The sequence below is a fragment of the Berghia stephanieae genome, chromosome 2 (genome assembly GCF_034508935.2).
Source record: "Berghia stephanieae isolate SIO BIC M18660-M18661 chromosome 2, UCSD_Bste_1.3, whole genome shotgun sequence".
In the NCBI taxonomy this organism is placed as follows: Eukaryota; Metazoa; Mollusca; class Gastropoda; order Nudibranchia; family Aeolidiidae; genus Berghia; species Berghia stephanieae.
In genome coordinates, this window is record NC_088361.1 from 25783739 (window position 1) to 25797581 (window position 13843).

At 39.6% G+C, this 13843-nt stretch overlaps 1 protein-coding gene across 1 annotated transcript in view; it reads left to right on the forward strand.

Annotated features, from left to right (window-relative positions):
- The window catches only part of LOC144964571 (uncharacterized), a 28331-nt gene extending 18889 nt beyond the window's left edge, over positions 1 to 9442 (forward strand). The window contains exons 8-9 of the mRNA XM_078899002.1: positions 3988 to 4129; positions 7152 to 9442. Of these exons, the coding sequence (XP_078755128.1) occupies positions 3988 to 4129; positions 7152 to 7303 (294 nt within the window). The 3' untranslated portion in view covers positions 7304 to 9442. The remainder of the gene's footprint in view (positions 1 to 3987; positions 4130 to 7151) is intronic.
- Positions 9443 to 13843: the final 4401 nt, after the last annotated feature.

The following is a 13843-nucleotide window of genomic DNA, read 5'->3' on the forward strand; positions in this document are numbered from 1 at the left end:
CCTGCGACCTTATTGGTACGACAACTCCGCCTGGCAGGTGAGAGCGTGGCTCTACCGTGTGAGCTATCCACGAACACAAAAATATTCGTTTCAAACCCAAGTCATTTCTAGATCCCTCTCTCACCCACTTCTTGAGATCGCCGATTCGTTCGCACACCACCATCGCGTAGTAATTTTTGACCAGCAGTTAAGCTTAATAGCCAATATTCTCAACACAAACATATAACATAGAACGATTGAGACATTGAGTATGCTCCGGTGTATGGGGTGAATTTTTAATTCAGAAAAGTGAGTGGAGCAGGCACTTATGTTGGTAACAACAAGATATGAAGTGAGTAGAAAAGTGCCAGAAGACAATAGAGAATAAAAATTATTCGCGGCGGTGGTGGGGTTCGAACCTGCGACCTTATTGGTACGACAACTCCGCCTGGCAGGTGAGAGCGTGGCTCTACCGTGTGAGCTATCCACGAACACAAAAATATTCGTTTCAAACCCAAGTCATTTCTAGATCCCTCTCTCACCCACTTCTTGAGATCGCCGATTCGTTCGCACACCACCATCGCGTAGTAATTTTTGACCAGCAGTTAAGCTTAATAGCCAATATTCTCAACACAAACATATAACATAGAACGATTGAGACATTGAGTATGCTCCGGTGTATGGGGTGAATTTTTAATTCAGAAAAGTGAGTGGAGCAGGCACTTATGTTGGTAACAACAAGATATGAAGTGAGTAGAAAAGTGCCAGAAGACAATAGAGAATAAAAATTATTCGCGGCGGTGGTGGGGTTCGAACCTGCGACCTTATTGGTACGACAACTCCGCCTGGCAGGTGAGAGCGTGGCTCTACCGTGTGAGCTATCCACGAACACAAAAATATTCGTTTCAAACCCAAGTCATTTCTAGATCCCTCTCTCACCCACTTCTTGAGATCGCCGATTCGTTCGCACACCACCATCGCGTAGTAATTTTTGACCAGCAGTTAAGCTTAATAGCCAATATTCTCAACACAAACATATAACATAGAACGATTGAGACATTGAGTATGCTCCGGTGTATGGGGTGAATTTTTAATTCAGAAAAGTGAGTGGAGCAGGCACTTATGTTGGTAACAACAAGATATGAAGTGAGTAGAAAAGTGCCAGAAGACAATAGAGAATAAAAATTATTCGCGGCGGTGGTGGGGTTCGAACCTGCGACCTTATTGGTACGACAACTCCGCCTGGCAGGTGAGAGCGTGGCTCTACCGTGTGAGCTATCCACGAACACAAAAATATTCGTTTCAAACCCAAGTCATTTCTAGATCCCTCTCTCACCCACTTCTTGAGATCGCCGATTCGTTCGCACACCACCATCGCGTAGTAATTTTTGACCAGCAGTTAAGCTTAATAGCCAATATTCTCAACACAAACATATAACATAGAACGATTGAGACATTGAGTATGCTCCGGTGTATGGGGTGAATTTTTAATTCAGAAAAGTGAGTGGAGCAGGCACTTATGTTGGTAACAACAAGATATGAAGTGAGTAGAAAAGTGCCAGAAGACAATAGAGAATAAAAATTATTCGCGGCGGTGGTGGGGTTCGAACCTGCGACCTTATTGGTACGACAACTCCGCCTGGCAGGTGAGAGCGTGGCTCTACCGTGTGAGCTATCCACGAACACAAAAATATTCGTTTCAAACCCAAGTCATTTCTAGATCCCTCTCTCACCCACTTCTTGAGATCGCCGATTCGTTCGCACACCACCATCGCGTAGTAATTTTTGACCAGCAGTTAAGCTTAATAGCCAATATTCTCAACACAAACATATAACATAGAACGATTGAGACATTGAGTATGCTCCGGTGTATGGGGTGAATTTTTAATTCAGAAAAGTGAGTGGAGCAGGCACTTATGTTGGTAACAACAAGATATGAAGTGAGTAGAAAAGTGCCAGAAGACAATAGAGAATAAAAATTATTCGCGGCGGTGGTGGGGTTCGAACCTGCGACCTTATTGGTACGACAACTCCGCCTGGCAGGTGAGAGCGTGGCTCTACCGTGTGAGCTATCCACGAACACAAAAATATTCGTTTCAAACCCAAGTCATTTCTAGATCCCTCTCTCACCCACTTCTTGAGATCGCCGATTCGTTCGCACACCACCATCGCGTAGTAATTTTTGACCAGCAGTTAAGCTTAATAGCCAATATTCTCAACACAAACATATAACATAGAACGATTGAGACATTGAGTATGCTCCGGTGTATGGGGTGAATTTTTAATTCAGAAAAGTGAGTGGAGCAGGCACTTATGTTGGTAACAACAAGATATGAAGTGAGTAGAAAAGTGCCAGAAGACAATAGAGAATAAAAATTATTCGCGGCGGTGGTGGGGTTCGAACCTGCGACCTTATTGGTACGACAACTCCTCCTGGCAGGTGAGAGCGTGGCTCTACCGTGTGAGCTATCCACGAACACAAAAATATTCGTTTCAAACCCAAGTCATTTCTAGATCCCTCTCTCACCCACTTCTTGAGATCGCCGATTCGTTCGCACACCACCATCGCGTAGTAATTTTTGACCAGCAGTTAAGCTTAATAGCCAATATTCTCAACACAAACATATAACATAGAACGATTGAGACATTGAGTATGCTCCGGTGTATGGGGTGAATTTTTAATTCAGAAAAGTGAGTGGAGCAGGCACTTATGTTGGTAACAACAAGATATGAAGTGAGTAGAAAAGTGCCAGAAGACAATAGAGAATAAAAATTATTCGCGGCGGTGGTGGGGTTCGAACCTGCGACCTTATTGGTACGACAACTCCGCCTGGCAGGTGAGAGCGTGGCTCTACCGTGTGAGCTATCCACGAACACAAAAATATTCGTTTCAAACCCAAGTCATTTCTAGATCCCTCTCTCACCCACTTCTTGAGATCGCCGATTCGTTCGCACACCACCATCGCGTAGTAATTTTTGACCAGCAGTTAAGCTTAATAGCTTAAAAGCTTAAATTTTTATTCTCTATTGTCTTCTGGCACTTTTCTACTCACTTCATATCTTGTTGTTACCAACATAAGTGCCTGCTCCACTCACTTTTCTGAATTAAAAATTCACCCCATACACCGGAGCATACTCAATGTCTCAATCGTTCTATGTTATATGTTTGTGTTGAGAATATTGGCTATTAAGCTTAACTGCTGGTCAAAAATTACTACGCGATGGTGGTGTGCGAACGAATCGGCGATCTCAAGAAGTGGGTGAGAGAGGGATCTAGAAATGACTTGGGTTTGAAACGAATATTTTTGTGTTCGTGGATAGCTCACACGGTAGAGCCACGCTCTCACCTGCCAGGCGGAGTTGTCGTACCAATAAGGTCGCAGGTTCGAACCCCACCACCGCCGCGAATAATTTTTATTCTCTATTGTCTTCTGGCACTTTTCTACTCACTTCATATCTTGTTGTTACCAACATAAGTGCCTGCTCCACTCACTTTTCTGAATTAAAAATTCGCGACAGGGGAAGATGCATAGTGGGTGGCACAGGGGATACAGCAAGATCAAAGCAAAAACTAAAGTGTCAAAAATTAAGTTAGTTTTATTCGCCGTGGGTTATTTTACTCAGAAGTTGACATATATTCAAATAATTTAAAAACACCACGCCAGTTCTGAAGCAATCAGACGTGACAAAACATAATTTAAAAGGGTGAAAATACAGCATTTTAATATTATTTAGATCTTTTTCTGTGAATTGGTATTTGTTTCAGAAAGCGAAACTTGTTTTGTTTGTTTTGTTTTTTGTTGTTTTTTTTTGGGGAGGGGGGGGGGGTTCTTTTTTTTTTCTTTGTTTTTTTTTTTGGGGGGGGGGGGGTTAGCTGTCTGTGGTAGGTCTGCATCTTGTTATGAAAATTATGTAAAGCTATTTCCCCACTCAGTTCTGGTCCCACTGCAATATAAATCCCTTAATGTTGTTCCACATTTTGACCCCTCCCCCTCCCTTTCATTTCAGCCTTTATTTGAGCATCACACAAGACACTCTCGCTACACATCTATCCTTGCCTTTGAGCCAACTGGTTGGACTCACAGCAACAAAGCTATCAGTCTTGAAAATCTCCAGCCCAAATGGAGCAAAAATGGTGTCACTCTCTATGGTGATTACAATTTTTTTTTAGCTTTATTTATTTTCATTTTAAAGGATTAATCTGACATGGCGGTTTTTTACAAAATAAAATCCCAAATATTGCAAGCTAAAAACAGCAAAATTTGCGATTAATTTTCCTAAAAACCCATAATTAGTACATGAAAGAGAAAGGTATTTATTTGTTTTTAATGGTTTCACGGTGCTTGAAACAAATGTAAGGTCATATCAGCGCCAGTAAAAAAGAAGAAAATGGGATAGTAAAAAAGAAACTACTCTTGATTAATTATCTTCAACGTTCTACAGGAGCTATCGAGTTAAAAGCAGAAAAACATTCGTCTTTTTTTTTTTTTTTTTAGCCTTTTAAAAAGATATTATTATTGTTTTTTCGGATTTTTTGGGTTTTTTTCTTTGCAAAATCTCGAAAATTTTCAACAACAAAAAATGCAGATTTTGCGGCCGCAGTGCAAATCAGTGATATTATGCGATTTATTGCAGCCACGTTGCAGCCGCAAGCGATGCAAAAAACTATCATGTCAGATTAATACAATGCAACACATATTCTTAGACCTCATGGATCCATTGTATCTGTGCCAATCTGGTCCCTCTGTTTTCTCTGCATGTATTTCATGTATTTTTAAACCTAGATACTACACACCACGTCACAAAATGGTGTAAGTCAGAGAGACCAAATGTCAAAGATAATCTTGAAGTGCCGAATTTTACTGCATTCTATCTAATATAAACCATCTCATCCCACAGGTCACCATAATCTGAAATTAGAATTACCTTCAAGCTAGTTGTGTAACACTGAAATGGAATTCAAAACCATGTATATTTTATTTGATTTGTGGATCAACGATTAGTTTAATGATCGTTATGATTTACAATACAATGCCATACCTAATAAGAGCTAAATTAGGGCAATGGTGTCCTGTCACAATGATAAATAACTGATATACATTAGAATGATACAAATGCAGGATATCAATTATTAAATAAACATAAATTACTCATCGAATTCAAATTTAAGGTGATCTAATTCCTTATCAATACAGTTCTTAAAATCGTTGACATTCCTCACAGTTCTTGAGCAGGCATGGAGAGAGTTCCAAATACAGTTCACTCCCCTTAATCACACATCAGATAATCACACACTTCGCTTATACACGACACGTTCCTGAAAAACATAACTTCTTTCTATATAATTGCTCCACTTAATTGCACAACTTCTCTGCTTAATCACTACACTTTGATTCCATCTTGATTGGACAACAATATACCCATTAGTGGTGAACTGACATCTCAAGAGCTACTGGACTTCATTCAACCACACAAAAGACAGCACCTGGATAATGAAAATGAGGATGAGTCATCGGAATTTGACACATTATCCCTGACAAACACTGAAAACTTGACATGGTGGACAAACTACTCCGCTTCATCCAAGAAGAATGCTTGACAGATGATCTACAAACATTGCCGAGATTGGAGACGAGGGTTTATAAACAACTTGTACAGAATAGAAAGCAATCAAAACTTCACAATAACTGTTCTTACTAACAATAATGTCACATTTTGTTGTCGATAAAACTTGAAAAGCAAACAGGAACCCCCCCCCCCCCCCCAAAAAAAAAACCCAACAAAAAGAAAAGAAACAAAAGAGGAGAAAAAAAAACCCAACAAAGAGAAGAGAAAAAAATACAAACTAAAGCAAAAGAAAACCCTTCTACTGAGACCATATTTTGAACATGACAGTTCCAAGCCCATAGAATACTCAAGAGGGGAAGGTTCTACATGAATGGCACATGAAAGTTGGTGCTTAGATGTTACTTTTAGCTTCTCTGCTTAATTGCACACTGCGCTTAATCGACACATTAACCCGAACTCATGAGGGCGTGTGATTAAGTGGATTCGACTGTATCTACAGTTCTGAAAATTAAAGAGTGGGCACGTATTGAAGTTGAACATCGGTCTTTGAATGTTTGGAAGACCTCACCTCTTGTGGACATCAAAACCGAATATTTGAAGAGCTACCTGGAATCCAAGTTGTCAATCTTGTATACAATTTTTGCATTCAATTTTGAAATTTTTAACGCAAATCATGTCTCAGGCTTGTCTTCACTAACCTATGACTTTTCCTTGCCAAAATTGTGAACTTTTATTGTCAGTTATGAAAAAACATTGTGCAAATAAAACATTAGGTAGCTAAAAACAAGAAATGTGGATGAATGGTGGGAAGCCATTGTGTTCAAACTACTCTCAGAGTCAACATCATACTTTAAGTGTTCTTGTTTTACAAGCTTGGAGTCCAATTGATTTTTTGTCCGTGGGAAGAGCAAGGAATATTTGCTGCATTGAAAATTCCATATTTCCCATAAGCACAGTCAATTGGGGTAAATTTGCCTCTTTGACTATTGACCAATACATGGAAAACAACTGCTACACGTTTGAAAATATTCAGAATGTTATAAATCCACAAAACCAATGTTTCCCATCAAGGCAAAGTTAATCCGTTTGATTGTTTGCTAGTCTATGTTTCTAATTATTCAAATTATTTTGCCAGTCTAATGTGGACTTCAGATAATTGCGTAAGCTGACAATGCTACATTTATTGAATGAAAGAAATACTCTCTGACCTTGATATCTCAGCTCAGATGAAAAAGTGGTCCGTTCTCCTTTATTGGTATTTGCAATAGAAAAGAAAACAGGAGTTTAATTGTTCTTTTATGAAACTGACACAAGCTTGCAGAGCGAATAAATGACTATATATTCCAACTTATTCTTTATTTACTCAGTTTTTTTTTTGTTTTTGTTTTTTAAAGCTTGTTGTCATTGTGTAAGCTAGACAAACTTGTCAAGTACTGCGAAAAATGTGTAGATACCACAAATCTAAGATATCAATCTCAAAGTTGATTGGGGCGATATTAAATCATACGTACAAAAACAATTGCTAAAATTCATTTTACTTTTGCTGATTAAGAATTGACTTGACAGGCGGTCTCCTCTATCCTCTTTTTTGTTCTCTCTGCCAGGTGTTCCATACAGTGAACATAGCAGTTACCTAGAGCTGAAACAGTTTGTCCAATTCATCAGACCCAAAAAGATTCTACCAACAGTCAACAATGGAAATGCTGCAGCTCGTAAAAAGATGGAGAATATATTTGATGAATGGTTGAGTGAATGATTGATTTGTCTCTAACTTCTCCACGGTGTTGGTAGATTTTTATTGAAATTGTTGATATTACACATTTTGTAAGCGAAAAACAATAACAATTGTCTTTTGTATTTAGGAAATTTTAATTGCCAGCGATTGAAGGACTCCTTGTGTCATGCAGAAAGAGATTGCATCTGACTGGACTTTTGAAAGTTTGGACAGAAAGAGCCCTTATCCTCAATCTTGCAGGTGTGGTGGGGGGGGGGGGGGGGGTGTTAACGATCGCTTCAACTTTCTTTTGGTCGGGCTCTATTCCTTTGTCACTAATTTTATGACCCATGAATGTGACTTCATCTTGTCGTTCTCTTGCCTTCTGGTCATTCAAGCGTATGTTCTTTTGTTGACATCTCTCTTTCAACTTTCCATAGTTGTGATCATGATTCCTCATCGCATCTTCTTTGGTTACTCCACAACCGACTACTACAATATCATCTGCTACATTTATGGTTCCATCAAGACCTTCAAGTGCGCTAGACAGGTGCTTTGAGAAGATTTCGCTTGAAACATTCAAACCAAAAAGTAGTCTGGTCCATCTTAATCTACCCATTGGTGTTATCATAGTCGTGAGGAAACTGGATTTTCTATCTAGTTTTATATGCCAGAACGCTTCCTTGACATCAAGTTTTGTGAATACTTTTTCATTCTGAAATTTAGGTAACACGTCATCAAGCGTCAGTAGCTTGTGGTGTTCTCGCATGAGGGCGTCATTTAGTGGTCTTGGATCAATACATATTCTCAAATCTCCATTGGCTTTCTCAACCACTGCCATTTGGTTCACCCACTCTGTCGGCTCGTCAACTGGACAAAGAATACCCCTTTCAATAAGCCTGTTGAGCTCGGATTTCACTTTGTCTTGTAGTGCAAATGGCACTTTTCTGCACGGCAATCTTCTTGGTTGTTTGGTGGTGTCTACCTTGAGTTGGGCTTCACCTAAATCACCTAAATTGTCATTCGCAGTTACGTTGGCAACATACGAGGGCTCTTTCAGAAATAACCGAAAAATGCCCATTGCTCAGCAACCAGTGGAGATTATTTAATTCTGTAAACGACATGATACTCCTTATTTCCTTACGGATATTCCCAGAAATTATGAAGTGCATCATTTTGCACAATGAATTTCTAGACGATTTTAAAGATGGCGGCCCACCTTGAAACTTGATCAAAGGAGGAAATCAGAGCTGTCATACGTTTTTTGAACGCCAAAAGTCTGAATCCTACAGAAATTCATAAAGAACTCCAGAGTGTATATGGTGAGCATGTTATAAGCCGTACACAAGTCTATCACTGGTGTAATTTGTTTGAAGCCGGCCATTCCGACTTTACAGACAGGGAAGGGAGAGGGCGTTCGATAACTGCGACGTCAGAAGACAATGTGAAGCGAGTTGATGAGCTTATTCGTCAAGACAGGAGGTTGAAACTTCATGAAATCGCAAGCAGTCTTGAAATTTTGGAAACTTCTGCCCATAGAATTGTATTTGATGAACTTGGCTACAGAAAAGTCAGCGCAAGATGGGTTCCTAAGCAATTGACAGACAATCATAAAGAACAAAGATTGGACATCTGCAGGGAACTTTTGAGAAGAAGCAAGAGCTCACGCAGGGTTCACGGGCATACTGCCAACGCCGGCGGAGACTTTCTAGGGTACGATGTGACTTTTCTTGACAGCATAGTCACCGGTGATGAGACTTGGTTGCACCATTGCACCCCAGAAACAAAGCAAGATTCGATGACATGGAAACATCCATCCTCACCTGTCGCGAAGAAATTCAAAGTCATGCGGTCAGCAAAGAAAATAATGGGAACTGTTTTCTGGGACGGTCGTGGTGTTATACTGTTCGAAACCTTACAACCTGGAGAAACAATCAATGCTGCAAGGTACTGCCAAACTCTTGACAAGCTTAGGGAGGCCATTCGCAGAAAGCGCCCAGGGCAGATGACCAACGGGGTCATTTTGCAAGACGACAACGCTACACCCCACACAGCTTGAGTGACGCAAGGTTTGTTAGAGAAATATGGATGGGAGATTTTGCCACACCCACCACACAGTCCAGACCTCGCACCATCTGATTATCACCTCTTTGGGCCACTGAAACGTGAGCTGGCAGGAAAGTGCTTTGATGTCGATGAAGAGCTTGTTGACCATATGCGGAAATGGCTACAAAACCTTGACGGAAATTTCTTCCGAGAGGGTATCTATTCCATGGTGCAGCGTTGGCAGAAGTGTGTCGACAGACTTGGCTGTTACGTAGAGAAATGAAGGACTAGTCAAGGTATGAACACGTGAAAGAATTTTGTTGATAGCATAAAAAACGCAGATTTTACAGGCATTTTTCGGTTAATTATGAAAGAGCTCTCGTATTTGTCATCATTGAAAGTTATGAAATTCAGATCTTGTAATGTTTTCAATCCTAATAGGCAACTGAATTCATTCTTTACCACTATGAATTTAACCTTGTGGTGTGATTTTGTCTTAGGGTTGATGACATCAAGTGTTGTTTCTCCTTTAGGTACAATTTTGCTTTTGTTCCACATCACTAGTCTCGTTTTCGTTGGAACCACTTGGTCACGTCTGACGTGTTGTTGACAGATAGTGTTCACATCTGCGGCGGTACCAATTTTGAAACGAACTTTGTTGTCATTGATATTCAACACGCATGTCGACTGTTTGGTGTTGCCTGAATTTCCCATTGCCAACAGCCATTTGTCGTCTCACTGTTCATCAGAGTCGTCATCTACTTGTACTGCATTGATTTTAGACCTACATTTTGCTTTAAAATGGTTCTTTAACTTGCACCTGGAACAAGATTTTCCCCAAGCTGGACATTTCTTATTGTCATCAAAGTCATGTTTAAACCCGCAGTATCTGCACTCATTTGCTGTTCTTTTGTTCTTAAAATTCCCTGTTCCTTGGGCGGCCCCTATTCTATCTATTCTCTGTTGGGGAAAACCTGAGCCTTTAATTCCGTGACGAATTTATCGAAAGGGTGATCATATGGAATATTCCAAAATCTATACCTTTGGAGTACTTCATTGTTTCTCAGTAGACAGTACTTCTCTAGTTTATTTAGTACAGTATCTGGACTATCCCTATCTTCTCCGTCTAGGAAGTCCATTTGATCAAATACTTCGATCGCATCCGAACCTGCGCAATGGAGTATTATAGCAGCTTGTGCCTTTGTTGACTTTGTCGATGCACCTGATGCTTCGAGGTAGATCTCCATCTGCCTTCTCCATTTTTTGAATTGTTCGGCTATGTTACCATCATTCAATCTGAGTATATTCGGTAGTCTGAAATTAGCTACTGCCATAGTAGTTCAGGTCTAAGGGATGCAATCGAGTAAAACTTCCACGATATCTCCCTTGCTCTACCAGCCGTCTGCGTCGAACGCGTGATCGTGACAAATCGTGCCACAATCTGACTAGATAGCAATTATCATGTACCTACTTGGCTTTAGATCATGTTTTCCGCTGCCACCATGTTAACTTCGTTAATAAATCATTGAGATTGAAGACAGTTGATTAACAAATGAAGTGTTTTTTTTATCTATTCTGAATCTATGGCACGAGATGTCTAGAAATAAAACACTTCATTTGTTAATCAACTGTCTTCAATCTCAATGATTTATTAACAAAGTTAAAAGGGGGGGGGGGACCTTGAAAGTCTAATTTTTCTTGGGTGAGCATGCCCAATTAGAATACTCGCCTCTTACCTGGAGCCCTCAGTGCAAAAGGAAAAGAGGCCAAGAAATGTCTATAACAAGGACCTTTGAAAGGATGTGCATGGGGTTTTTTGTTCATTATTTATAGCCCAGGAGAGAAGATAAGCCTTACTAAAGTAAATGACATGACAGAAAAATAGGACCAAGGCTTTAATCTGATATCAATCCTCAAAGATGAAATAATATCTTTCTGGTTAGTGAGGACCTTTCTCACATTCCTATATCTTCTCTCAATAACTTCATTGGTCTCTCTCAAGATTGTATATCAAATCATCATGGCTAGACAGAATATTTAAAATCTGATAGCTTTTGATGATGCATTTGAAATGGGATATTTCTGTTTCTCCTTACTTATGTTGGTGCTTCACTTGCTTTACAAATTGCAGTTGGACAATGATTCTAGAATTTTTAGCTTCCTCTGCTTTGAGAAACATGACTCTAAAAAGTTCACCTGCGTCATATGAAATGGCCGGGAGCAAGTTCATCTCCATTAAAAATTGTGTAGATATTACCTCACTTCTGATAGCGCCATTTTACGTGACTTTTCTTTGAAAATTAAGTATAATGTTTCATTTTGAATTGGCAGCTTTTTCTAATATCATGTGCTTTTGTGTGGCACAATGCTTTTTTTAAGTCATACACCCCACCAGAAAGAGTCGTAAAATGGCGCTGACAAAATGAACAAATAACTCTACAATAACTTACTTGTCCGATTAGGAAATTTCATATTCCTTCTTCCACACGTGATCTTATTTTGTTGTCTTGGAGATGATTCCATTTTGAAAAGTCTAATTAAAAAACGTGTCCTATAGAAAATATGTTTATAATCAGTTTTCATTTGAGACAAAGCAAGGATTGCTCGACTAAACTCGTGCCTTAAATCTTGCATACTCACCCACCCCAAGGAAAATATCTAGCATAATCTAAAAGATCAATTACTATAATGTAAAAGCATATATACTATCAGCATTGAGTACAAGCATACAAAAGCCCAGAAAGCATACAATTCAGCTCTTTTTTTTTTTTTCAAATTCTTGGTAACTCTGCTATAGTGTGTCGCATCATGAGTTGCTATTTGAATTTTCCATTCTTTCAAACTTTACCATTATTATTATTATTGTTATTTTTTAAAAATTATTATTATTATTACTATTATTATTATTATTATTGTCATGATATTGTTTACTGTTTAGAGATAGTTCTATTTGTCACTTAATGTTTGTAATTGATCTGTGTCTGTACTGTATTGTCTAACTCTTTGTGTTTTAATTTCTTTCCAGATCATGTCGATTTAAATGTTGAATAAAGCCTATATTTTGCATGGCAATCATTCGAATTACTTTCTAGCTTCACAACAATTTATTCAACATTTAACATGGAACGATTCCTTCGACCTGAGCGGTTCAGCGCTGAACCCAATACGCCTGATGCATCAAAGCAATGGAATCACTGGCTCTGTACATTTAACAACTTTCTCTCTTCGTTACCCGAACAGGCGACTGACAACAAACTCAATCTGCTCGTCAATTTCGTCGATCCTGTCGTCTACGAACATATTGCTGATTGTACTACATTCGATTCAGCTGTTGACGTTCTGAAGAACATATACGTGAAACCAAAAAACGAAATAGTCGCGAGACACGTCTTGGCTACTACAAAGCAAGAACCAGATCAATCCCTCGATCAGTTCCTTCAAAAGTTGAAGAGACTTGCCAAAGAATGTGATTTTAAAGCTGTTACTGCTGATAAGAACAGGGATGACTTTATCCGAGATGCTTTCATCTGTGGTCTCTCTTCTAATCAGATCAGGCAGCGACTCCTCGAGAATAAGACAATCGAACTTATGGCCACTTATGAACAGGCTCGATCCTTGGAGATGGCTGAAAAACACTCTCAGAACTACAGCACACCAACTACTGTGCCATGTGGCAGCACTGCTCCTCCGCCCTCTGAAAAGGAACTTGACTCATTCAATGCTTCAGTCACGAACTCTAAATGCTTTTTCTGCGGATACCAACGACATCCTCGATCAAAATGCCCTGCTAGAGAGGCGCTGTGTAAAAGTTGTGGAAAAAAAGGGCATTTTCAAAAGGTATGCCAGTCAAAAAGTAAAAACGAATATGCATCTGCGGCAGACCCGAATACACTCAGTTCAGCCTTTTCAGCCGCGGCTCCCGCTAGTCTCTACAGAGCTGTTATTGACGTGAAATTGTTTAACAAGCCCGTTAAAGCGTTGATAGACACCGGAAGCTCAGAGAGTTTCATTTCAACAGAGATCGCACAAAGTCTCCAATTGAAGATTTTCAAATCAAAGAAAGAAATCTCCATGGCGTCTACTAATCTTTCCAGTACAACCAAGGGTCATTGTTTTGTCTCTTTGGAATACCAGGGACGTTTCTATGAGAGTGTGAAATTTTCCATCCTGTCAGGGTTGTGTTCGGACTTGATTTTAGGCCATGACTTTCTTGAACAGCATGATGGAGTTCAAATATCCTTCAAAGGATCAAAGCCTACTTTCTCCGTTTGTAGTCTCACTGCTGCAAAAATCGAACCTGTTTCTCTTTTCAAGAATCTCCTTCCAGAAGTCAGACCTATTGCAACAAAATCAAGACGATTTTCATTACCAGACAAGCAATTCATTGACTCTGAGGTTAAGAAACTTCTTGACGAGGATGTGATCGAACCATCTGATTCTCCATGGCGAGCGCAGGTATTGGTGACAACTAACGAACGACACAAGAAACGCATGGTTGTGGACTATAGTCAGACCATCAATCGCTTCACTCTACTC